This window comes from Lissotriton helveticus, chromosome 6 (genome assembly GCF_964261635.1).
Source record: "Lissotriton helveticus chromosome 6, aLisHel1.1, whole genome shotgun sequence".
NCBI classification, from domain to species: domain Eukaryota; kingdom Metazoa; phylum Chordata; class Amphibia; order Caudata; family Salamandridae; genus Lissotriton; species Lissotriton helveticus.
Window position 1 is genome coordinate 46,260,086 of NC_136067.1, and position 27,688 is coordinate 46,287,773.

At 48.9% G+C, this 27,688-nt stretch overlaps 1 protein-coding gene across 7 annotated transcripts in view; it reads right to left on the bottom strand.

Moving 5' to 3' along the window:
* The window catches only part of DNAH8 (dynein axonemal heavy chain 8), a 10,041,960-nt gene that overhangs the window by 2,189,825 nt on the left and 7,824,447 nt on the right, over positions 1–27,688 (bottom strand). For all 7 annotated transcript variants that reach the window (XM_078647354.1, XM_078647353.1, XM_078647356.1 and 4 more), the window contains one exon: positions 14,295–14,422. In XM_078647354.1, coding sequence (XP_078503480.1) covers positions 14,295–14,422 — 128 coding nt within the window. The remainder of the gene's footprint in view (positions 1–14,294; positions 14,423–27,688) is intronic.

The following is a 27,688-nucleotide window of genomic DNA, read 5'->3' on the forward strand; positions in this document are numbered from 1 at the left end:
ATAGGATGATGTTACAGCAACATCTCAATGACTTCAGGAATATAGACATGGACTCAGATTAGCATGAGTATAGGTTATTGCCTATGTAAGGGCAAAAGGAGGGTCTGTAGTACTTAAAATTCTGGACTCGTGAGAATAAACATCATCGTACCACGACGATTTTTGTATCAGAAGACCGAGAATGGCCAGTACATTATGCACAAGCATTCTCGTCATATTCGAGTGACGATTTCACCTTGAAATCGTAGTTTTTGTCCTGAACCCTCGGGTTCCATTTTGTGTACGGCAGCCATTTTGTGAGTTGCCCTCACATAGGTCAATGATTAAGGCCAAACACGATCCTGAAGGACACGTACACCTTTCCTGACTTCTCTGCGACCTGGGCAAGCTGACTCCACTGCCCAAGGCCAAACCTGTTCGGTCAGTTCCTCTCCCAGTGGCCGAACAAGATAGTATCAAGGCACAACATGCCATAAACCTTTCATCGAACACAAACCACGCCTAATCTTGCACACACCTGTCCCTGTTTCCTACTTTATGACTTGCTTTACGAGGAGGAGGTGCCCATTTTATTGGGGGTCCGTCGATATCTGATGAAAATACTGGGCCTCGCCGGGTAATTTGTTGTGGGCTGGACGAACTGAAATATGGGCTTGTCATCATGACTCTGCTTTTTCTTTGTAGTGAAAATATGTGAATGGTCAACTGTAAACTTAAGAATGTTTGCCTAAAGCGTAATATTTTGTATAAAAAGAGAAGGCTGGCTTTGTAAGATTGAGCAGTCTCCTGAGAATATACACCGTGTTATACTTCTAGGATACCTGTTACTTGGTTGCAGCCAATAAATTCGATCTTTGACTTCACCTAGAAGACTCTGAGTTTCTGTAGTCCAATCAGGAAGGACTGGAAGTCTTAGGGTGTACCCTGGCACCGCTGGATTCTGAAAAACCCAGTACTTCAGCCTTGGAGACGGTTGCAGACTCGGTGCCTCCTCCTTGGCACTGTGGCATTCACTGCCTTCCCAATGACCACCCTCTGCTCCTACCCAGGGAATACCCATTACTCCACCCCCAGACTAATTTTGTGATTCTGGAAAGTCTTCCATACTAACTGATTTTTTTGTGGTCGTAAGTTTCAACTGCAGGAGTAAATGATAGCACATCTTGAATCTATAATATGACGCCTTTTTCAGCCCATTTTCAACGTGGTCCACATTCACCAGATCTTCGATCAAGGACTATTCGCCAAATCGGTTGGCAACACCACCTTCAAGATTGTCCCCGATTGATGACATTGGAACCTTCAATGACGTTCTCTGCAGAGGGGACAAAAAGCTCAACATCAGTATGTCGGTCCACGGTCTCCACATCCATTATCTTTGAGACTTTACACCATCGATCGTCAGCCAGGTCCCTACTGCCTCTTGTCCCAGGCCTCATAGAGCTTGCCATGCAGACTTTCTTAGCTCTTTCCACAGTGGGCGTAGTACCATCTCGTATTGCCAAAAATATAAAGTTCCGGATCAGGACCCGCTTTTCCTAAATTTTGATCCCCCACCAGACTCGGTCATTGTGGTGGCGGCCAGGAAGACACACTCTGCAACATCTTCCTTGTCAGTCCCTCCCGAGAAAGACAGCAGAAAATATGGACTCACTGGGCAAGAGGATGTGTAATACCTCTGCCTCAGTTATGAAGGTGGCCAGTGCCTCAGCTCTCCTAGGGAGGTATGATAGGTCTCTCTGGGACTCCCTTGCCAGATTCACGGACAAACTCCTGAAAGAAGAACTGCAGGACTTTCAGGAGATACTGCAAGAATGGAGCTTGGTGACGAACCAAGTGATAAGTGCAGCTGCAGACTCATCTGATCTGGCTGCACATGGGTATGCGCATAGCATCTTCTCCGAACACTCGGCCTGGCTGCTTCTCAGAGGCCTGCAACAAGATGCCCAACAAATATTTAACAACGAGCAGTGAAGTCATGCAAGACATCTTCCGACAATGGGGAGTGTCAGACCTCGACCTCTTCGCAGACATGGCCAACACCAAATGCCCTGTCTTCGCGTCCAGGTTTCCCCAACCAGGATCACCAGGGAATGCCCTTTTGATAAACTACCAACATGTATATAAATACATAAATATGCAGCCTAACATAATTCCAGTAGGGCAAAATGCCAAAAATACATAGGTTTTTTTTGTACAAAAAATACTCTCCTACATACACTTTGTAATAGAGAACATACACTCTAATAGTGTCATACAAGAAACCTTTATTTTTAGAAGGGAAAAACAGGTAAAAGCAGGCAGTTGACCCATAGGCTGCATAGATGAATAAATATCACAGTACAGTAAAAAACTGTAATTTTGGCATTTTGCCGTATTGGAATTATGTTAGGCTGCATATTTATGTATTTATATTCTGGAAAAACATACGGAGCCCCCTGTGAAAAGGATAATACCCTAACAAGGAAAAATCTTATTTGGAAAACAAATTTGCACCGGGCATAGTGCTCAATAATTAGCTGTGTAGTAGTTGCAACATAGATCTACGAACAATTATACACCCAATACTACTATAGTACAAAAATATATCTTTTTTATTTATTTTCTTTTTTACTTCTTATAAATTATTTCAAGTATTGTAAAAAAACATACATACATATAACAAATGATCATTTACTTAAAAAGCACATCCTAAACCCTATGTTGCAACTGCAACACAGCTAATTATTGAGCACTATGCCCGGTGCAAATTTGTTTTCCAAATATGTATGTATTTATGTACATGTATATATGTATGTTGCAGAAGTGCTGGGCACTTGTGGTCCCAACATACGCATATATATGTTTATTTCTATATGCTCCGGGATCCCGCATGTGGGCGGGGAATGTTCAGTGCTTATGACTATTGATGAGTATCCCCTGGAATAGAATACCCATTACTGCACCCCCAGCCTAAATTTGTGATTCTGGAAAGTCTTCTATACTAACTGATTTTTTTGTGGTCGTAAGTTTCAGCTGCAGGAGTAAATGATAGCACATCTTGAATCTATGATATGATGCCTTTTTCAGTCCTGAGTGTGACGTAGGTCCTTAAAATGTTTTGTGAATCATGTCCACAACGAATAAATACACATCTACCACAACCTCCAATGAAAAACAAACATTCTCTCTGATAATCTACAATGTATCATACACAGCCTACTGCCATCTAGGAAGAAGTTGCAAGCCAGAGGTAAGGCACAAGCACACATTAAGAAGCAGCTGTTATTCACTCCAGTGATTCCAAACATACATTCGGCATGCACTCATAATTTGATGACAGCACAACTTAAAAAAAAAATATCCTTTTCTCACCCATAGGCAGACAATTCCCAATGATGTTTAGGAATCATAGATGCGGTTTGCCCTGGTCAGGGATCGTGAGAGTTATGTCATTGGCATCCAGTGGAAGTAGCGGCTGTCAGGCTCAAGTACCAAACACCCTAATGATTTGGCATGGAAAAGAAAGGAAAATTGGAGAAAAAAATCTGATTTCTATAAAATGATGTTTGGAGCGCCGATGCCTTTAAAATGATCCCGAGTGATTGATTTTGTGTAATCACCGAGGCTTAACACTGAGTTAAACTGATGCATAAACGCAGCTTCCGTTCCTACCATGATTCTGGGATCAGTTTCACGGATAAGTGTCGGCTGAGGGCCGCATGTGGTTTGTGGTGTGTTTATGATCAGGCAGAATACATTGCTGCTTCTATTCTACTGTTGCGCTGGCATGTTCATTGCCCCCCAACCAAGCGCTGCTGCTTCGGCTCTACAGCTAATCCTTGACTGCAAGGGGCCGGATCCTTGCAAAGGTGGTATTGGAGGCAGCAGTTGGGCAGTGGGTGCGAGGGCAGGGTGTGCTTATTTGAAGCTGAATCTCGCAATATACACTACATAAAGAACAAGCTCTTTAAAAAACCAGCGAGAAGCAAGTGCAAGAAGAGGCATGCCGGGATATCCAATCCGTCTCGTACGTCGCAGAATAGACTTTATAAGCAAGCATTGAAAATGCAATAGGACTCGCATTTACGTGAGACCTATTGCATTAGAATCGGAAGTGCGGGTGGGATGAAGGCACGAACGGGAGTGGAGGGTTGGTGTGGTCTGAGAAGTCACAGACTGCAGAAGGGGAGGGGGGAAGGCAAGGAAGGAAAAATACTGTTGTAAGTAAATGGACTGGTAGCCGTGGAAGGATACAAATGAGGAATGAGGTGGGACTAACAAGCCTGAAACCAATCGGAAGGTTGCATTTAAGACACAAGCCAATGGGAAGAGAGTGGGCGGAGCTTCCACAAAGCTTCCACGATACAGTATATACTGCATGCTTCACAATGAAATGAATTGAAATGAAATGAGTCTTTTATAGCGCATGGCTACCCGGAGGCATCCCAGCGCTTCAGCTACAACACAGGTCTGAAGGTGAAAGATGGAATACAGTTAGCAGTTGGTTTCCGGAGAAGAACCAGGAAAGAGCCATGTCTTTATTTTCTTACGGAATGTAAGATGATTGGGTTCCTGACGAAGGGAGAGTGGTATAGAATTCCATCGTTTTGACGTGTTATGGGAGAAAAGGCGTCCCCCAGAACAAGCCTTATGGATTCCCTTGACTTCTGCCAGGTTGAGATCATTAGAGCGGAGACTTCTGGATGTTTTGTATGGTTTGATCAGGTTAGTAAGGATAGGGGGGCCTTTGCCTTGCAGACTTTTATGGGCAATACAGAGGGCCTTAAAGTGTACCCGTTCTTTTACCGGTAGCCAATGAAGTGATCTTAACACTGGCTTGGCTAAGGAGCGATGGTTGGTGCTCGTCAGCAGTCTAGCTGCTGAGTTTTGGACTACCTGGAGTTTTCAGATCACCGAGGCTGGGGCTCCCAGATAGAGCGCATTGCCGTAGTCCAGTCTGGACAAAATCATAGCTTGTACCAGGATCTTTTTGGCTCTGTCAGGTAGTTGAGGCAGGATTTTGCATATGGATTTTAACAGGCCGAAGCAGGTGGCCCCAGTTTTCACGGCCTGTGCTTTAAATGACAGGTCCTCATCTAGCCAGAATCCTAAACTCTTGATCGCACGTTTTGGGGTTGGGGCAGTGCCCATAGAAGAGGGCCATAACGTAGGGGAGTTGAATGAGGCCTTTCTGCCCAGTAGCATCAGTTCAGTCTTTTCGTTGTTGAGTTTGAGCTGGGACTGGCCCATCCAATTTGCTACCTCCTCAAGACAATCACTCAGACTCGTGTGGGACAGATCTGCCTGATTCAGAGAGACCACAAGCTGAGTGTCATCAGCATAGCTGATTAGTTCAATTCCATAGGGAGCCACTATCTCGGCCAAAGGGTACATGTACACATTGAAGAGTGTGGAGCTCAGGGAGGAGCCCTGAGGAACCCCACACTGCAAGGGTATCGGAGATGACAGCAATCCCCTTCAAATACTTTAAAATACCTTTCCAAAAGGAAGGATTCAAGCCATGAAAGGGCTTTTCCCGAGACACCGATTTTATTTAGACGGGCCAAGAGGATACGGTGGTTTACCGTATCAAATGCGGCACTGAGGTCGAGGAGGATGATGGCCATATTGCCACCTGTGTCCAGGATCCTCCTCCACTCTTCAACCACCTTAAGAAGGGCTGTCTCCGTCCCTTGTCCGGGACGAAAGCCTGTTTGGGAAGGATGAAGTAGTTTAGAGGTTTCCAGAAATGAGGACAGTTGGCGGTTTACCAATCTTTCTGCCAGTTTACTGATGCCCGGGAGGAGGGAGATGGGACGAAATTTGGATAGATCTCCCAGGTCAGCTTTTTTCATCAATGGTTTGACCATGGCCATTTTCCAGTCCCGTGGAACTGTGTCTGCTTCGATCGAGGAGTTAATCAGGTTGGTGACTGGGGTGGCGATGGTGGGCAGGGCTAATTTCAAGATGTTAATTGGAGCAGGGTCAAGCGGCGAGCCACTTTTTACTGAGTTGATAAGGGGGAGTACCAGTTCCTCGGTGAGTGGAGTGAAAGAGGAGAGTTCAGGGGTAGCGGCTTGAGAGGGGGGGGGTTAGTTAACGATGATGAATCGGGGATGGTAGTAGCTGGGAGACCTAGAAGAATTTTTTGAATTTTTGTGTGGAAGAAAAGTGCAAGTTCTTCACAACGGGACCCTGAGATGTTAGGGGCAAGAGGGGGGTCAGGGGGTTTCAGCAAAATCTTGACGATTCCGAAGATTTCTTTAGTTGAATTAGGAGATGCAATGATTTTCTCTGCATAAAAAGCTATTTTGGCTGCCTTTAAAGCAGATTTGTAAGCTTTGATGGAGGCCCTGTATTTGGTCTTTGTATCTGAATCAAAGTCTGTTCTCCATTGTCTCTCCTCTTTTTTACATCCCTGTTTGAGTTTTCGGAGCTCTGGGCTAAACCAGGGATGATTGATTGATCCTCTTTTTTGGATTGCGGGTTTCCTAGGGAGACTGATGTCCAGTGAGTGCTCTATCCACTGGTTAAACTCTATATTTGCTGTATTGATATCAGAATTAGTGGGGGGGTAAAGTGGTCCTGAGAACTTCTGACCATTCAATTAAATTAGGTTTAGACCAATGTCTTGTCTGCACTCTGCAAAAAGTGTTGGTCTGCGCTGGGGGCAGGACGCTCCAAGAGAAAGGTATGGTGAAATGGTCTGACCACGGAACGGGGCTTGGATCGGTGATGGTTAGGTCTATGATATTTGAAAAGATAGGATCAAGCAGGTGTCCTTGTATATGGGTGGCTTTTTGAATTTTTTGCACCATTTCACAAGTCTCAAGATCTTGGGCTAGATCCATGGCTATTGTGTCTTGCAGATCGTCGAAATGGAGGTTCAGATCTCCCAATAAAGTAAAATTAGAGACAGAACTGGCAAGGTTTACAACCGTTTCTAACAGTGTCTTATGGAATTGTCCTAAGGATCCTGGTGGGCGGTATACTAGGAGCACTGTGAAAGAGGCTGAAGGAGACAGGGTAATCGAGAAATGAGCATTTTCACAATCAAGTAATGGGCTGCTTAATAGACGACACACTAGATGTTCCTTATAGAGGATGGCGATCCCTCCTCCTACACTCCCTGTTCGGTCAATATGCTGGATTAGATAGCCCGGAGGCAGAGACTGGACAATGTCTGGGCCTGAGCTGGGCCTTAACCAAGTTTCAGTAAGAAACAGTACAGCCAGTGCCAAATCCTGTAACAGGAGTGAGATCTCTAGAGCATGTTTGGGCAGGGAATGGCAATTCAGTAATGCCATATTAAGCTTATGCTCCTGTTTCTGTTTGATCTCGCCGGCTTAATCAATTGGAAGAAACAGTGTCGGCATTGATAATGATTATGTGAGGGGTTTAACGAGTGTTTACATAAGGTGTTCGGAGAGGTAGTAGAATCTCGTAGTTGCAGAAGAGAGGAACGCGAATATGTAAGTGGAACAAGTGTGGAAATAGCAGGGGGGTTAATCCCTGGGCCCGTCCTGGCGCGGGCGGGCGCAGACTGGCAGGACTCTGGCATGACTCTGGCATGACTCTGGCATGACTCTGGCATGACTCCGGCGTGAGTCCGGCGCGTCCGCAAATCGCGTCCGCTACGCGGAGGGGGACCGTCCTTTTTTATCTGCAACTAGAGCGCACCAGAGCGCTTCGTCACCCCCAAGATGGCCGCTGTGGAGGCTTCGGCTCCCCGGGACCACACTCTCAGCGTCAATGCTCAGCTGGGAGTGGGCCCAGGCAGCAGTGAGATGGAGCTAAAATGTCTGGCGAGTAAAATGCTTTTTAATCAAGCGCAGTGACAACACACAGTAAAATATTAAAAAACGCTTATTATATCAAGCGAATAGACAGTGGCAAAGCTTAGGAGACTAGCGAATTAAAAACAAGTGAGGGAGGACCTCCCGGCTTCCGCCTCAGGAGGGTGAACAAAAGTGCAGCTTATTAAGGCGCCGAGAGCGAGGAAGCCCTTTTTATCTGCAACTAGAGTGCACCAGAGCGCTTCGTCACCCCCAAGATTGCCGCTGTGGAGGCTTCGGCTCCCCGGGACCACACTCTCAGCGTCAATGCTCAGCTGGGAGTGGGCCCAGGCAGCAGTGAGATGGAGCTAAAATGTCTGGCGAGTAAAACGATTTTTAATCAAGCGCAGTGACAACACACAGTAAAATATTAAAAAACGCTTATTATATCAAGCGAATAGACAGTGGCAAAGCTTAGGAGACTAGCGAATTAAAAACAAGTGAGGGAGGACCTCCCGGCTTCCGCCTCAGGAGGGTGAACAAAAGTGCAGCTTACTAAGGCGCCGAGAGCGAGGAAGCCCTTTTTTTCTGCAACTAGAGCGCACCAGAGCGCTTCGTCACCCCCAAGATGGCCGCTGTGGAGGCTTCGGCTCCCCGGGACCACACTCTCAGCGTCAATGCTCAGCTGGGAGTGGGCCCAGGCAGCAGTGAGATGGAGCTAAAATGTCTGGCGAGTAAAACGCTTTTTAATCAAGCGCAGTGACAACACACAGTAAAATATTAAAAAATGCTTATTATATCAAGCGAATAGACAGTGGCAAAGCTTAGGAGACTAGCGAATTAAAGACAAGTGAGGGAGGACCTCCCGACTTCCGCCTCAGGAGGGTGAACAAAAGTGCAGCTTACTAAGGCACCGAGAGCGAGGAAGCCCTTTTTATCTGCAACTAGAGCGCACCAGAGCGCTTCGTCACCCCCAAGATGGCCGCTGTGGAGGCTTCGGCTCCCCGGGACCACACTCTCAGCGTCAATGCTCAGCTGGGAGTGGGCCCAGGCAGCAGTGAGATGGAGCTAAAATGTCTGGCGAGCAAAACGCTTTTTAATCAAGCGCAGTGACAACACACAGTAAAATATAAAAAAACGCTTATTATATCAAGCGAATAGACAGTGGCAAAGCTTAGGAGACTAGCGAATTAAAGACAAGTGAGGGACGACCTCCCGGCTTCCGCCTCAGGAGGGTGAACAAAAGTGCAGCTTACTCACAAAGCGATGGCAGTGCATTCGCGCTGCAACGCTAGGCGATACCTAAAAAATAACATGTTATGTGGATTCAGAGCATGACGGGGAGCATCAGGAAGCATGGGGAGTAAAAAAGTGCACAAGGGGGAGCAGAGGGGAAGTCAGCTAGACAGAGCAAGGAAACACGTGGAGTGTTGAATACCTAATAAAACCAAGTAATGAAAAGCCAATAGGCATTGTCTGCTAGCCTATCGCCATGACTGTGACTTTTAATGTTTTTGTTAAAAAAAAATATGAAAACCTTTAAAAACATGTGCCATGCATACAATCCCACGTAGACGTATCTGTAACTCTGTTTTGATACCTTTGTAAATAAAGTTTAACAAAAACATTCATTAATGGCCGACACTGAAGGCAAATGGGCAAATATTGGCTATTTTGAATGAGATGCAAGTACATGCAAAGATGGTCAATGCGTGTGCCAGTGCATGAATACTCATGCAAATGCAGCCATATTGGAATGGGTAAAAGCCCATTTTAAAACATGCCAACGTAAGCAGTGTGTGCAGAATGCAGCGCTGCCAAGGACTGGAAATTGATGACATCAATAAGGATTCTTCGAAGAAATAGAGGGTTGGATGATGTTATTTTCCACCTCCCCCACCTAATAGGCCTACAGATCATCCCTTTATTTATCTAGATAAGCCTCTTTTCGCAAAAAGGGTTTTTGTGTCTTTTAGAGCAGTGGGGCATGGTTAAAAGCCTCTTTCAGCAACGCTTAGCCATTTAATAGGCATTTAACCAACAAGAATAGGAGCTATCCAGGGTAGAGCTACTTAAGGACTTTCGTCTTCCTAGGTGATATTTAAAGCATCCTCTCTTGGAGGTGGGCGTGGTGCGGCTTCTTGGTCCTCTCCAAATACATTTACTTCTCCTTGTGCCCTACAAGTTGGTAGAGGGTTGCAAAGTGTTAGGGGCAGATCGACAAGGAATCTCTGCTTCCCCCTGTGCTGGCGCACAAACTGCAGCCATGCGCTGGCGCAGGTACTCTTGCACCGTGGTGCAGGAATGCCTGCGTCGTGCGGAGATTGTTTTTGTGCAGGAAGGCGCACCCTCCTGCACAAAAACAATCACTACAGGCATTTTCCTCTTTCAATGCATGCTGTAGAATGCAGCACGCATTGAAAGAGGAAAAATGAGGAGAAATAAAAACATTTCTTCTCGTTGCGCCTCGCTACGCCACCTCTAGGGTGGCGTAGCATTCAGACGCATCTCCAGATTTACAATTTCTCTTACATCTGGAGTTGTGTCTTGTTCCATGGGTGTTGAGTGGGAACACCAACAGCAACACCAATGGAACGCCCCTTCAACGCAAAGTGATGCGTGTGAAGGGGTTGTATTTACAAGGAGAGGAAGAGTCACGCAGGGTGGCTTTTCCTGCACTTGTAAATAAGGAGAAGCCCCCTGCGCCACCAATACGTGAAGAAAAGTGACCTAATGGTGTCGCAGGGGGCTTGTAAATCTGCCCCTTAATTGCTGTAAAGTTCTTATAGTTCCTTTGATTCGGGTGTTTAGTTTTTTATGAAAACACCGGGTTTGTAAATTTTTCTACCTGTGTTCTTCTCCTTGCTTGGGTACAAACATCCTTTGGGGCTTATTTACAAGCCCCTTGCGCCACCGGTGCGTCACTTTTTCCCATGGTAAAAGTGACGCACCGGTGGCGCATGGGGCTTGTAAATAAGCCCCATCATGTGTAAGGACTAGGACGACGGACGAGTGGGTATTGATCTAGTTACTTACTTGGGCCTCATTTATGAGGTTTTGCTGCGCTCGACGCCTTCCGGCTGTGCTTCCCGATGGCAAAAGAAAAGGGCAGGCATGTGCTGTATCTATAAGATACGGCGCATTCCTGTCCTTTTCCCCTGCGCCGGCGCACAATGGGCTGCAGTGCACCAACGCAGGCACCTTCGCACCATGGTTCAAGAGTGCCTGCATTGAGGGGATGATTATTTTTGCACAGGAAGGAAACCTTTCCGTACAAAAATAATCTCAAGAGGCTTCCTCCTCTTTCTATGTGTGCTGCAGAAAGCAGCACGCAAAGAAAAAGGAAAAAAAACAAGGAGAAATAAAGATATTTCTCCTCTTTGTGCTGCCCTTACGCCAGGCTAAGCTTTTGGCGCTGCCTCAGATTTACGATTTCTCATAAATCTGGGGCAGATTCAAAAGGTCATGGATTTTGCTGGGAATGCCCCCAGCAACAGCCATTGCGCGCCCCTTTAATGCAGAACACTGTGTTAAAGGGACTGATATTTATCAGGCAGCAATAAGCCAAAAAAAGTGGCTTAGTGCTGCCTGATAAATATCACAAACGTCACAAAAAGTGACCTTCCGGAGGCGCAAGGAGTTTCATAAATGAGGCCCTTCGAGTACTAATCGTCCTTTGTCACAATTCGAAACTTCCCACCCTTCCTTGCTGGAGATTGGGGAGCACTTGACTTGTTTGAAGTTTGGTATTTCAGGAAATATGGGAGGGCGGAGGAGAGGGAATGATGCACTCTTTTATCGCGATCTTCAAGGGAGTCTGCCCTAGCGATCGGGTTGAATATCCTGATCTTTGATTTTTTTAAAGATGGTTGGAAAGGATCACTGAAAATATATCAACCACATAAATATCGAGATACAAAAATATCGATGAGAAAATATCGACGGACAAAATATCGACTGGCTATCTTCAAACAGGTAAGTACAAAAATATCGAGTTAAAAATATCGTTTACAAAAATATAGTTGTAAAAAATATCGACTTTAATAAAAACAATGTTTAATTACATTAATATAAAAAATTAATTACTAAAATATAATTAACAATACTTAAAATAACTTTTAATAATTAAATAATTAATGAAAGTAAATAAATAATATTTTTTAAAGCATATTTCTTAAAACATATATATATATAGTAACAAAATTTAATTAAATAATAGCCAATATTATTAACGTACAAATACAAAAGAGTAAAAATTACTATTCCCACTGCAAAGAGTGCAACAGTGGATATATGACGTTACAACGCAACTTTTACAACGCACTACCATTACAACGTAAGTATTGGTAAGTATATAATATTTATTTTTAATTTAAATTATTTAAAATTATTTAAATATAATTTAATTTAATTTAATTTCATTAAATTAAATTAATGTAAATTTAATTTTACTTTATTTTTACACTGTACCCCTGTACCCCTGTACCCCAAAACTGACCCTGAACCCTAAAAAAACCCTTTACCCAAAAACCCAAAACTGACCCTGAACCCTAAAAATACCCCTTTACCCAAAAACTAAAAACTGACCCTGAACCCTAAAAATACCCCTTTACCCAAAAACCCAAAACTGACCCTGAACCCTAAAAATACCCCTTTACCCAAAAACCCAAAACTGACCCTGAACCCTAAAAATACCCCTTTACCCAAAAACTAAAAACTGACCCTGAACCCTAAAAATACCCCTTTACCCAAAAACTAAAAACTGACCCTGAACCCTTAAAATACCCCTTTACCCAAAAACTAAAAACTGACCCTGAACCCTAAAAATACCCCTTTACCCAAAAACTAAAAACTGACCCTGAACCCTAAAAATACCCCTTTACCCAAAAACTAAAAACTGACCCTGAACCCTTAAAATACCCCTTTACCCAAAAACTAAAAACTGACCCTGAACCCTTAAAATACCCCGTTACCCAAAAACTAAAAACTGACCCTGAACCCTTAAAATACCCCTTTACCCAAAAACTAAAAACTGACCCTGAACCCTAAAAATACCCCTTTACCCAAAAACTAAAAACTGACCCTGAACCCTAAAAATACCCCTTTACCCAAAAACTAAAAACTGACCCTGAACCCTAAAAATACCCCTTTAATTTAACATAATTAGCAATTAATCAATTAAATTAAATTAATTACCAATTACATTTTAATTAATTAACAAATATTATTTAATTACCAATTAATTAAATATTACTACCAATTAATACATTTACATATTTAATAAATAATAATTAAATTACTTCCCACCCTATTCCCCTATAAACCCACAACCCGCTACAGGAAATACATTATTTTAATTTACATAATTAGCAATTAATCAATTAAAATAAATTAATTACTAATTAAATTTTAAATAATTAACATATAATATTTAATTACCAATTAATTAATTATTACTACCAATTAATACATTTACATATTTAATAAATAATAATTAAATTACTTCCCACCCTATTCCCCTATAAACCCACAACCCGCTACAGGAAATACATTATTTTAATTTACATAATTAGCAATTAATCAATTAAAATAAATTAATTACCAATTAATTTTTAAATAATTAACATATAATATTTAATTACCAATTAATTAATTATTACTACCAAATTAATAAATTTACATATTTATTTAATTATAATTAAATTACTTCCCACCCTATTCCCCAATAAACCCACAACCCGCTACAGAATAAAATTACACAATAATTTAAAAAAAATCATTAATTAAAAATAATTATAACATAAAATGACACTTTTCACACATATTATAACATAAAAACACTATAAATAATTACATATTATATAAAAAAAGATATTTTTTACTTTCGATATTATTTACAGTCGATATTACTTCACTTACCTTCAAAACGATATTTTGGCTGTCGATATTCTGTCCTGTCGATATTTTCTCCAAACGATATTTAAAACTCGATATTTTGTCCATTCGATATTGTGGAGTCGATATTATGTCTGTGCACCGGTTGGGAAAGGTAACGTCTGCCTGTCGTGCAAAGAGTGTGGAGAGGAATACTAGAACTCGGAATATGAAGATTCTCCGTAAATAACTGTGCCATCTGCAACAGTCAATTGTTTTTGCTTTTTCTTTTTTTTTGTATTATTTTTATTGAAATTTTTGTAGACTCAATACAACAATAAATACAAACACTTATAGCATTCAAATGTCTCTTTAAAACTAATCCTAGATTTCTGGCAGGGCAGTAAATATTTTTTCTATTTTTAGTGCTTAGAATGAGGAATTTGCATACTTCTTTAATTGTCTCCCTGTCAGGACTGGCTGTTGCCACATTAGATTGAAATGCAATTTAAATAGTTCTCTCAGGAGTTTACATAGATGATTGTTTTGACTATAGCAATGAAATGAAAGAAATATCCTTTTGAGAGTAATAGTTTTAACATAAGCAGCTTACAAGTAAGCAAAGCTGTTTTGAAGAGGGCATAACTTATGCCTGGTACCTACCTTCCGGTTTGGGCTTTGAATTCTTTGCTTTGTTGGGTCCATCTGATTCTTTCGCCACTGAGCCCGTCTATAAGAGTCGAGGCTGCCTCCATCTTCTTCCTACACATTTCTGCATCATGAAGTAAATCCTGCACAGAGACACAAATGGCAGACCTGAATATCATTGTAATTCTTACGGCATGAAATCACTCACAGTAAGATTGCTGGTTGCGGAAGGCTGTAACCAGTCTTAAGGCGCACAATCGAAAAAAGGTGCCACATGTCTCTAATACACTCCAGCATAGATTCTCAAAAAAATCACTGAAAGTACCGCAGCAGGCAAAACTGCTGTACTGCATTGCGTTACAGAGAGGGAGCAGTAGAGCGACATATCTACAGAGATATGGCTATCTCCTACCCTCTCCCTAGCACCGTCACAGCTTTTAGCTGCCGAGTGCCAGGCACACACCTTCGCGCCATAGTGCTAGGGCGCGTGCCTGAGTCTTCTATAGGTTTTGCACAGGAAGGGTACCCTTCTAGGACACAATACCATGGCTACACAAGTGTAAAACCTTTTCCAACTTTGTAAGTGTGCTGAACAGTGCAGCACACATGCAAAGTCAGAAAAGCGAGGAAAAATGAAACAATTTCTGCTTCAAACACCTGCTTTTCATCTACATAAATTTTTGGCTCTAAACTCTGTCTACTAATGTTAGTAGATAGGGTTTAGAGTAAAAAATCATGGGTGGTTGAATGGTCATGCTCATGTACCACCCATGTACCGCTAACGCCCCATTGATGCAATGTAATGTAAAGCACAAGTTACTACTTGTGTAACGATATATCTGTAAGAGACATTAGTTAGTATTAGATTCCTTACCTTAGAATATCCCCAGGCGTCAGACTGGATCCGGAAATTTTTGCGTAGCAGTACGCTTGCGCGTCGGTAGGCGTCGTCTGCGGCTCCGCGTCCGTCGTCGGCGTCGTGGGCGCCGTGATGACGTCGTCGGAGTACTTAGACGCCGCCTCCGCGTGCTGACGTCAGTTTCCAGGAGACGCGGCGCGCACGCACCACTATCGGAATTTTCCGTCAGCAGCGCGGATGGTGACACGCGGCATTTAAATACCGACGAGGCTTTCCCTGATTTGGTCTTAAAGAAAAAAGAGAAAAACCGGTTTGGCCCTTCCAACAACATTGCGGATTTGTACACTGCAGATGCTTTTCTGACAACGCGCGCCACTGAAAAAGATTTGGTCTTTTTGGAATAAGGCCGGTCGGCCCTTCAAACCATACCGCGGAGTGATACTGCGGAGGCAAGCTTGACAACGCACGTCACTCAAATTAATTTGTGGATAAGGAGCCGGTTTAGCACGGTGTACAACCCACACTGATGTAGCCGGCAATCGCTTTGACCCATGACTTAACCCTCGGTTTTTACAACAAGATCTTGACTCTACACGTGGCAGCCCCCCTTTTTGCATAACCGCCTGACGAGACCCTCCCGGTGTGCCAGAGTTAAACGCCCCATCCCCCCCCCCCTTTCACCCATCACGTCCTGACGAAGACCCACGCAGTAAGGATCCACTGTCCTACACCATCGGGGTCGAAACGTAGACATCTACACCTTACAACCAGGAACTCCTAACCCCAGTTTGATATATTAATCATTATAGGAGTATCTCCTTAGGAATTTTTTGCTATGATATATGTCATGTTCCATGGTTTTTCATGTATGTGGAATTACGTTTTGAACTATGTATTATGTTGTTGTTCTTGAATGTTAACTAGTGATGTAAAATCCAGTGAAATACATCCCCCTCCCTGCACTTCCCCCCTCCCCCTCTCTTTGTGGGCGCATTGAATCATGTATATTTTATGTCTGATTTCTCAATATTGATTGTTTGCCTGGTACAGTGGATTAAAAACACTGGTCACCTTCATTTAGTGTGTGTTTCCTAAATTCATTTAAATAGTGTGTGTTTAAAAACAGGAATTGTGTTCTTGGTCTGGGACCCCCTATATATAACGACGTCAGTTCTTAGACACAGCTTTTCCGCGCCAGAAACGCAGAGCCATGTTAAAAACCAACACTGGTGCCATTGAAACTAGGGCCCTGAAGGGGACAACCCTAACCCTAGATATTGGTTCGCAGAACGGGGAGGATGGGTGGGTCGGTAAGGAATCTAATACTAACTAATGTCTCTTACAGATATATCGTTACACAAGTAGTAACTTGTGCATCTGAAAGAGACACGTCAGTATTAGATTCCTTACCTTAGAATAGATACCCCAGCAATACCAACCCCGGTGGTTGGTCTGCGAACCAATAATCACACCAGGAAGTCCTGGAGGACGGAACGGCCAAAGAAGCCATCCCTCCGGACTTGACTGTCCAGGCAGTAGTGTCTCGCAAACGTGTGCAGCGATGCCCACGTAGCTGCCTGACAGATGTCTTGCAAGGGCACACCCCTGCCCAGGGCAGTGGTGGTCGCCGTCGCTCGGGTAGAATGAGCCCGCAGTCCAACCGGGGGCTCCTTCCTAGCCAAGGAGTAGCATGCCTGGATACACAGGATGATCCACCGGGAGATGGTCCTCTTGTGCACCGCTTTCCCCTTCTTAGCGCCCACGTAACCAACAAAGAGTTGGTCATCCACCCGGAACTGGCGTGTGCGATCCAAATAGAATGAGAGCGCACATTTTGGGTCCAGACGGTGGAGCCGCTCTTCCTCTTTAGAGGGATGCGGTGGCGGGAAGAAGGTAGGCAAGGTGATGGACTGCCCGATGTGGAAGGCCGTGACAACCTTGGGCAGGAAAGAAGGTTTGGTACGAAGCACCACTTTGTCCGGATGGACAGAAAGGAAAGGTGGAGTACAAGAAAGAGCCTGGAGCTCACTCACTCTCCTGGCAGAGGTGATGGCAACCAGGAAAGCAGTCTTCAGAGTCAGAAGGCGAAGAGGACAATTGTGAAGCGGCTCAAAGGGAGCGCACATCAGAAATGTAAGACCAGGTTCAAGTCCCACTGAGGCATCACAAACGGAACAGGAGGAAACGTGTGAGTGATGCCCTTAAGAAATCTGTTAACAATAGGGGACTTGAACAAAGAAGGCTGATCAGGTAGCCTGAGAAAGGCTGAAAGGGCAGAAAGGTAGCCCTTGATAGTGCCCAGAGCAGAGCCCTGCTGGGCAAGAGAAAGAAGGAAGAGAAGAACCTCAGAAAGAGGGGCAGAAAGGGGATCCACAGCCTTAGCTGTGCACCATGCCACAAATCTGTTCCACCTGCAGGCGTATACCGACTTTGTGGAGGGACGCCTGGCTGCCAGAATGATGTTACAGAATTCAGGAGGCAAGTCAAATGGCCTCAACTGTCGCCGCTCAATCTCCAAGCATGGAGGTGGAGACTGGACAGGTTCGGGTGGAGGACCGTCCCCTGCTGCTGCGACAGAAGGTCCTCCTGAAGAGGCAGACGAACCGGGGGATCGACTGACATACTGAGTAGCTCTGGATACCAGTACCTTCTCGCCCAGTCCGGAGCCACAAGGATGACTTGGGCCCGGTCGCGCTTGATCTTCTTCAGCACTCTGGGCAGAAGTGGTATAGGCGGAAAGGCGTACAACAGACCGCAACTCCACTCGCGACGAAAAGCATCTCCGAGCGAGTGCCGCCTTGGAAATTCCAACGCGCGGAACCGATGACATTGCGCGTTCTCTTCGGTGGCGAATAGATCTAACCAAGGCTCTCCCCATCGCTGAAAGAGGCCTTGCGCCACGTCCGAGTCCAGACGCCATTCGTGATCCATCATGCACCGACGGCTGAGCTCGTCCGCCCTGGCGTTCAGAGAACCTGCCAGGTGTTGAGTCACCAGGGTCACGCCCTGGCGTTCCAGCCATTGCCAAAGGCGAAGAGCCTCTTGACAAAGGATCCACGACCCCACCCCGCCTTGTTTGTTGCAGTACCACATGGCGGTGGTGTTGTCCGTGAACACCTGCACTACACTCCCCCGGACAGAGGGGAGGAAAACCTTCAGTGGTAGACGAATCGCCTGTAGCTCCAACAGGTTGATGTGGAGCCGGGCCTCCGCCGGAGACCAGAGGCCTCTGATCTCCGCCTCTCCCATGTTGCCTCCCCAGCCCTGGAGGGACGCGTCCGTCACAACTACGTGCTCCGGTTGGGGAAGGGAGAGGGATCTGCCGTTGGCCCAATCGCGGTCCGTAAGCCACCACTGCAGCTGTCTCGCAGTGCCCTCCGAGATCAGGACGTGGTCGGATAGGTTGCCCTGATGCTGGGCCCACTGAAACTTCAGGTCCCACTGCAGAGCCCGCATCCGCCACCTGGCGTGATGCACCAGCAGGATGCAGGAGGCCATCAGCCCCAGAAGCCGCAGCGTCAACCTGACCGAAACCCGGGATAACGGCTGAAAGATGGGAATCAGAGCCTGAATATCCCGGACCCGCTGTTCGGGCGGATAAACCCGAAACCGCGCCGAGTCCAGAACTGCTCCGATGAAGAGGAGCTTCTGAGAGGGACACAGGTGTGACTTCGGCACATTGATGGAGAACCCCTGCTGGTGCAGGAGGTCTGCCGTCTTCTGGAGGTGGCTGACGACTGTCTGGGGCGAGCCCGCCTTCAACAACCAGTCGTCGAGGTAGGGGAAGACTGAAACCCCTAACCTGCGCAGATGAGCTGCGACCACCGCCATCACCTTTGTGAACACCCGTGGGGCGCTGGTAAGGCCGAAGGGGAGCACGGTAAACTGAAAGTGCTCGTGGCCCACCATGAACCGCAGGTAGCGCCGGTGGGCAGGCAGGACGGGGATATGAAAATAAGCGTCCTGCAAGTCCAACGCTACCATCCAGTCTCCTGGGTCCAGGGCAGCCAGGACCTGAGCCAGTGTCAGCATCTTGAACTTCTCCTTCCGGAGGAAGCCGTTGACGTTCCGTAGGTCCAAGATAGGGCGTAGGCCCCCTTTGCCCTTCTTGGGTACCAGAAAGTAGTGGGAGTAGCAACCACACCCTACTTCTGGCCCAGGAACGCGCTCGATGGCCCCCTTGGCCAAGAGGGCCGTAACTTCCTCCTGCAGAAGTTGCAAGTGATCCACGATACACGGTGGTTCTGCGGTGGCATGGCTGGAGGAGTCGCCTCGAAGGGGAGGGAGTAGCCCCTTCGGACGATTTGCAGCACCCACCTGTCCGACGTGACAGTGCGCCAGTGAAGGTGGTGATGGCGAACCCTGCCTCCCACTGGCGTCACATGGGCCTGAAAGCACGGACTAGGAGGCTTTAGAGGCGGATGCTGCGGGGGAAGGTGTGGACTGACCTCGCCGCTGCCCCCGACCACCAGGACGGCGGTTCCCACGGCCGCCACCGCGTTGGGTATTGCCCTGCGGTGCGTGGCTGGCGGCACGTGTGGGCGCACCCCTTCCGTGGCCACGAAAGGAGTGATAGGCAGCCGATTGCTGGCGCTGGCCCGAGAGGCCTAAGGACTTGGCCGTAGCCCTGGAGTCCTTAAAACGCTCAAGCGCATGGTCTGCCTTGTCGCCAAAGAGGCGACGGCCATCGAACGGCATGTCCATAAGCGTGCTCTGGACATCTGCAGAGAAGTTGGCGGACCTCAGCCAGGCGTGGCGTCTGACCGCCACCGTCGTTGCCATCGCTCTACCCAGCGAGTCAGTGGTATCCAGCCCTCACCGGATGGAATATTTGGCTGCATCCCGGCCCTCCACAAGGGCTTGGCCGAGTTTGGCCCGTACCTCCAACGGACACTCTGGCAGCACTTCCGCGACCTTATCCCACACAGAGTGGGTGTAACGTCCCAAGAGGCAGGCGGTGTTAGAAGACCGCAGGCCGAGGCTAATAGAGGAGAAGATCTTCTTCCCATACTGGTCATACCTCTTGGATTCCCGGTCCGGGGGTGCGGACGGGAATGCGGTCTGGGAATTGGAGGCCTGGATGACCAGGCTCTCGGGGGTAGGGTGGGAGGACAGAAAACATGGGTCGTCTGGCCACGTTCCTATCTACGGGCGAACCCGTAGCAGGCTTGGACCAAGTGCCCAGCAGAACGTCGGTCAAGGCCTCATTAAAAGGCAGCAGAGGCTCGGCCGAGCTTGACTGCGGTTTAAGGACCTCAGTGAGGAGGTTAGTCCTCACGGCCGCGACGGGGAGCTCAAGGCCCAAGGCCTTGGCAGCCCTCATCAGCACCACACCATATGTTGCCCCCTCCTCCGAAGCCACGGTAGGAGGGGAGACAAACCCAAGGTCTTCTGTCCAGTCCTCACGAGACTGACACTCTCTGGTCAGAGGGTCCTCAGACCCCTCCCAGTCCTCTCCTTCACCCATCTCCTGAAAATCAGGGTCCTCAACCAATGGGGCCTGTTCATAAAAGTGAAAATCACCCAACGGCCTCTGGAGCGGCGCCCAACGGGGCCGTCCCGACGGCCGAACAGGAACGGAAGGAGGACCGGGGTCGGCGCCGCCCGAGTACGGCACCGGAGGCGACACCTGAGGGTCCGACGCCGGGGAGGTCGTCAGATCCACCGGCGACGAACCAGATCCCGAAGGAGGACCAGCGGCGTCCTGTGGCGCCGGGCCCGAAGGCGCTGGCGGCGTCGGAACAACTGGACCCCTCGGCGCGGGGCCCGAAGGCGCCGGCGGCGTCGGGATAACAGGGACCTGCGGCGCCGGGCCCGAAGGCATCGGCGGCGTCGGGGCCGAAGCACCCGACGGCATCGGGGCCGGAGCCGCCGACCCGCTAGGGCTCCCAGACGGGTCCGCTGGGCCCAGAGGTGCCGCGGAGCCCGTCGGAGGAGAGAGTTTCCTCATGGCCATGAGGAAGCGCTCGACCTCCTCCGGCGTCGCGTTGAGCCCAGGGAACGTAGGGTATGGGGCTGGACGCGATGCCCGCGACTCCGACGGAGCCGCGTGGGCGGTGTCACCTGAACCCCCGGCCGAATCGAGCGAGCGTCGGGGGGAGTCCGAGGAGCGATGACGCCGCTTGGACTTCTTGTGCCTCTTACCTGACGACGACTTCGACCCGGAGGAGTGCGGCCTACTCTCGGAGCTGTGGTGGCTCCGGGCCCGCGACCTGTCCCTCGACCTCCCATGGGATCGGGACCTCTCACGGCGCGGGGCCGACTGCCGGAGTTCTAGGCGCCTACGGGACCGCTCCCGCCTGGTGTTGGAAATGGGATCCCCGGCTGGCCAGGGCTTTCGCCAAAGTCAGTCAGAGACCACCACACCCAAGTCAGGGCAAGGGAGTTACACGCCAAGATAACCCCTACTCACCCTCTAGGTAACGTGGCGCGAGCAGCAAGGCTAAACTTGGAGGCGATGTAGGTTAAGTATTTGCGCACGCACCCCAGCAACAACAACCAAAGGCCCACCACAAAGGAAACTCCACACAAGGTTATATAAAAATAGCCTTTGTATTACACCAAAACACATTAGATAAAACACACACTTTACAATGTGCCAGAGGCACGGGCAGAATTTACAAGGGGATATTTACAAGACAGGGCCACCTGGACCACTGTCAGGAATCAGAAGTAGCACTTTCAGAAATAGCACTTAGTACATAGAATATAGCACAAAATAGCACACAACCAGTAATCACTGGTAACCAGGACCTCACTAGCACCACCTGTACTAGGGAGAAAAACAACCACCTATGTATTACAATACCTGTAGGGGTGTAAGAGGAAAACACATGATGCAATGTATAACATTCATTCAGAGGTGTAAAGGCACATGACGCATAAAAACACATTCAGAGGTGCAGGGGAAGGAAACACATGATGCAGAACCTACATTCAGCGGTGTGAAAGCAAAGCACATGACGCATAAAAACACATTCAGAGGTGCAGCACAAGAGAACACATGATGAATAAACTACCCATTCAGAGGTGTATAGAAAGTACAATTGCGCCAAACTCACGTAAGTCACCACCTGTGACTGTCCCTAGGCCCTCTGGCCTTGTTGGGGCTAGGACGCCCTGTGTCCCAAGTGTCAGGGTCCTAAACGTGGCAGTTGCCCACAAAGTGCTGGGCAACGGGTGCAGGGAAAGTTTGGGCAATGTTGGAGCCTCTCTGGCTCAAGGAACCACCACTGTGGCACTGGTGAGCCTCTCTTAGGCTCTCTCACCAGTAAGGGGGGGGCTGCTGAGCCTCTCAGGGCTCCAGCAATGAACAGGTGCAGCCTCGCTGGGCTGGGGGGTCCCTCGCTCTGGGGACCCAAAGCAATGATGTTTGCCAAGAGCCACGCTGGGCTCTAAATCAACTGGTGCCCCCGGGGCACCTCGTGGCTCCAAAACGTGGAGATGCTCCCTGAGCCCTCAGGCTCAAAACACACGGGCGCTTCTCTTTAGGAGTCCCCCCTCTGGGGACTCGACGTGAACGTGGGGCGCTCAGAGCCTCTCAGGGCTCGTGAAATGAGGAAATGCCCCCTGAGCCCTCAGGCTCAAAACACCCAGGCGCGAGGTCGCGCTACAGAGAGGGGGCGGGGCGGACACCGGCAATGTGTCCCGACGCTCCCCCCCTCCTCTGCAGGCAGGCACTCACCGGTCTAGCGCTGGGCTTTCCAGCGGCGGCGGGTCTCTCCCGCTGGTCCCGGGGATCTCCTTTCCTCTCGGGGAGCCTCGGCAGGCTCTCTCGCGGCTCGGCGAGGGAGGCGGGACTTCCGGTCGGCCTTTCCTGGGCCGCGCTGTGATTGGCCGGCAATCCCTTCACTTCCGGGTCGCCGCGGGCAGCGCGGCGGCTCGCTTTAGGCAGGCAGGCGGGCTCCCAGATGATCCGAGGAGTGGGCTCCCTCGTAGATCACTCAAAACCGGGCAAAACAATACGGCAATGAGCGGGGTGGCACCCGCGCCGTCAAACCACCACACAGGGCGGGCAAAATACAGCGCTCACGGCGCTCGGGCAAAATCCAGCGTTTTCAAGCGCTAGGCAGGCGATCTCAGCGCTCCTAGCGCTGAAGGGCAGAGAGCAGCGCTCTCAGGCTGCAGGCAACGAAGTCCTCAGTGCTCCCCAGCACTGGAGGACAGGACAGGGCTCCAGCAGGGGCTGGAGGCAGGCAGGGGGGCAAGGCTGGGCCAGCGCCAGCACACTGGGTCTCCAGGCAGGGAGACAGTCCAAGTGGCGGTCCTCCTGGCCCCAGCAGCAGCAACAGCCCCCTCTGGCAGGATCCAAAAGCAGAACATTTTCCAAGGGGACACAGCCCCTTCTTATACTAACAAATCCTTTGTCTAAGGGTGCAGGGTGGGGGGAAAACCAGTTTCAGCTGGCTCTGGAGCACTCTTGATGGCCCAACCACCCATTTCATTCACTGGGGAGGCTAGGGTCGTTAGACACACCACAGGGGGGCGGAGCCAGCATTGTGTGGGGAAAACCCAGCCCATCCAGGACACAGGTACACTCCTCCCACACATCACTCATGCTAATCTCCCACTCACCACCGGGCAGACCCATCCAGACTTCCTGGAGCCTGGCATGCCAGCCAGCTCCAGCCAATCACGCTCCAGCACCCTCACAGCACATGCACACATATCTCAATGTCCAGAAGTAACACTTCCCTTCTAGACACATACAAGCCGCACATACCATTGCGCAGCATTCACTCTCACGAGTTCATACATACTAAACTCGAGCCTGCACTCCCCACACATCAGGAACTACCAGGGCACACACATTCCCCATGCATTCCTATGGGAGGGCAGGCCAGCCATACTACACGCACGCACTTTCACTCTGGGACACAGGGAAAAAGTGCGCCAAGACCCAAAAATCACTGACACAGGGTCACACATAAGGCAAAAAGTTTAGGGGCGAACCTGCCCTGCGGGCCAAGTCCAACACAACCCCCTTCCAGCCAAAACGCAGGGGAGAACAATCACCACCGTGATGGACTTCCCTGCTTGGGGCGATAGAACACGGACGCAGGCCCGCCACTGCCGGGACACCCTCCTGTTCTATGCCACGGTGAACCCCTAGGGTTCCTTCTAAAGCTACTGTAAGGACCAGCTGGGCTACCCCACTGGTACTCCTCAGCTGTCCGCGGCCAGGACCAGGCCCTAGGCCACCCAGGTGCCACTGGTTCCTGCCTACTCACGAAGTGGGGGGTAGTAACCCCAGGCCCATAGTAGCCACTCTCCACTCTTCCTGTCTGCAAGACAGGGCTAGACTGCCACTGGTTCTCCAGCCTAGGGTCTACAACCTCAGGTGGACCAGGAGTCTCAGGGAAGGCTCTCCTCCCCTTACCTCTTCTTTTAGGGTTCCTCCTCCCCGTGCGAGGGGGACACCTAGAACGCCATTCCAACCCAGGGTTTAACCCCTCAGGTTGCACCGGGGTCAGAGGTGGGCTCTCCCACCCTCTGCACCCCCTTCCAGAGGTCTGCCCTCTCCCAACTGGAGAAGTTCCTCTGGAAGAAGAACCGGTCAGGACACTGATTACAGTCGTCCTACCCTTCAGATCAGGCTGATCCTGAACCTGGCCATCCAACCTCCGGTCTAAAACCTTTGGTGGAACAATTGCCTGGCACTCCAGGACTTCTGGGGATTCACACGCAATCCCCCTGAGGTTAACAACTGACACATCTGTTGTGTGACTGTCCGTCTGGCGCAGATCTCCCGCCCTCTGTCCACCTGACAGTGCGGGACGATCCCCCAGACCAGAAGTGGTGCCACCCGGGTCCCTCCAAGAAGATCTAGCCCAACTGGCTAGTCTCTGGTCCACTGGTGCATCCACTGGGAAACTCATCCCCCAATCACTCCTCACGCTGGACTCCTGTACCCTCCCTACCGGAGCGGTACTGCCAGCCTCTAGAACCACAGGAGCTCTGGTTACAGACGCTCCAGGTCCTCTACTCACTAGGAGATCCTCCTCAAATGGGCTAACAGGACAGCCTAGGTCCCCAACCTGGTGTTCCCTCAAGAAACCACCCAGGCTCTGAGACAGGGCTTCGGGCCTCTGGGGGCTCTCAGCCACCCACTGACTCCTGCTCCACTGAGCCAGGCAGTCAGCCCCTACACCCTTCTCACTATACTGGGACCTAGCTGGGCTACACTGAGCCTCTTCCACCACGCTGGGCTGGAAGATCCCTGACCCACTACTTTCGGAGTCACTCACCAATGACTCTACAGAGCCTCTGGCCCTTTCCCAGCGGTCTGCTTCCTCTGCAAGGTCCCAAGGACAAAAACATTTCCACTTCAGCAGGTGCTGGCGCAACTCTGGACACACAACACTGAGCAACTGCTCTTTGAGGAACATACTCACTACTCCGTCCCTCTCATCGTCCGGGTTAGCCGCCAGCCAATCCTCCATTGCATCAGAACAGTCATCCACAAAATACCCCCACTTCTGGTGAGGCGGTTTCCTATGGTTCCTGAACTTCAACCTGTTCTCCTCCTCTGGGGAAACAGGAACCATACTCTGGGAACTGGGACTTTCTAGACTTAGATTTAAATAGCTGCCACCACTGGACTCAACCCTCCCTGGGGGATCCAGAAAATTAAGACTGCGCTCAGGGGATAACCTACACTCTAGGGCTATCTTCTCCCTGGCCAAGGCCCTCTCAGCCTCTGCAGTCCGCTCATTCACACCCAGCTGCGCCATCTCTCTGGCATACTCTAACCGGAGCTTCTCCATGGCCAGCTGGTGCTCCCTCTCTTCTCTCTTATCCACCCACTCCTCTGGGGACAGGGAAAGGGATGGGGTGCTACACCTGACACTGGACCCAGCAAGGGACTCCCTATCTAGGGGGTACTCACTCTCTGCTGGCGCCCATCCACTGTCACACTCACTCTCCACATCAGACTCTTCAGGGCTCCCCTCAGACCCACCACCCTCATGGTGTGCGGCCCGGGCCCTCTCCCTCTCACTGTGCTCACGCTCCCAGTCACTCTTCTGCCACAGGATCATGTTATCCCTAAGCTTGGACTGGGTGTCTGACTCACTCACTGGGATGTCTCTCTCCTTACATAACCGTACCAACTCATGCACACTGTACTTAAACAGGCCACAAAGGTTAAAAGGAGATTCCATCTTGACAGGATGCTCACAGACACGTGCAACACAAGGGATCTAGCAATCTGAAGTAGGATTACACAATTCCAAAACTTCCACACTCTCCTTAAAAAAAGAACTCACTCATGCGTCCAGGGAAACACACCATTCATCCACACACACCCTCCCCTCGGATCGGTAAGGCAGTTTCTACCACCCCTGACTTCTCAACCTGACCAAAAGCGACACAGGTACCAAACTCTGGAAGCAGGGCGGGGGACAAATGTACTGAACACAATTATAAAATGACACTCTTCAGGAGAAGAAACAATGGAATTTCACCAAAAACAATAATCCCCAAAATGTGGTTATCTAACAAATGTAGAGTTTTGTGGTGCAGCCAGCCGCTACTAAGGTACAAGGCAAACACAAATCCTTATCCCACCGCTTGCCGCCAATGTTGGAAATGGGATCCCCGGCTGGCCAGGGCTTTCGCCAAAGTCAGTCAGAGACCACCACACCCAAGTCAGGGCAAGGGAGTTACACGCCAAGATAACCCCTACTCACCCTCTAGGTAACGTGGCGCGAGCAGCAAGGCTAAACTTGGAGGCGATGTAGGTTAAGTATTTGCGCACGCACCCCAGCAACAACAACCAAAGGCCCACCACAAAGGAAACTCCACACAAGGTTATATAAAAATAGCCTTTGTATTACACCAAAACACATTAGATAAAACACACACTTTACAATGTGCCAGAGGCACGGGCAGAATTTACAAGGGGATATTTACAAGACAGGGCCACCTGGACCACTGTCAGGAATCAGAAGTAGCACTTTCAGAAATAGCACTTAGTACATAGAATATAGCACAAAATAGCACACAACCAGTAATCACTGGTAACCAGGACCTCACTAGCACCACCTGTACTAGGGAGAAAAACAACCACCTATGTATTACAATACCTGTAGGGGTGTAAGAGGAAAACACATGATGCAATGTATAACATTCATTCAGAGGTGTAAAGGCACATGACGCATAAAAACACATTCAGAGGTGCAGGGGAAGGAAACACATGATGCAGAACCTACATTCAGCGGTGTGAAAGCAAAGCACATGACGCATAAAAACACATTCAGAGGTGCAGCACAAGAGAACACATGATGAATAAACTACCCATTCAGAGGTGTATAGAAAGTACAATTGCGCCAAACTCACGTAAGTCACCACCTGTGACTGTCCCTAGGCCCTCTGGCCTTGTTGGGGCTAGGACGCCCTGTGTCCCAAGTGTCAGGGTCCTAAACGTGGCAGTTGCCCACAAAGTGCTGGGCAACGGGTGCAGGGAAAGTTTGGGCAATGTTGGAGCCTCTCTGGCTCAAGGAACCACCACTGTGGCACTGGTGAGCCTCTCTTAGGCTCTCTCACCAGT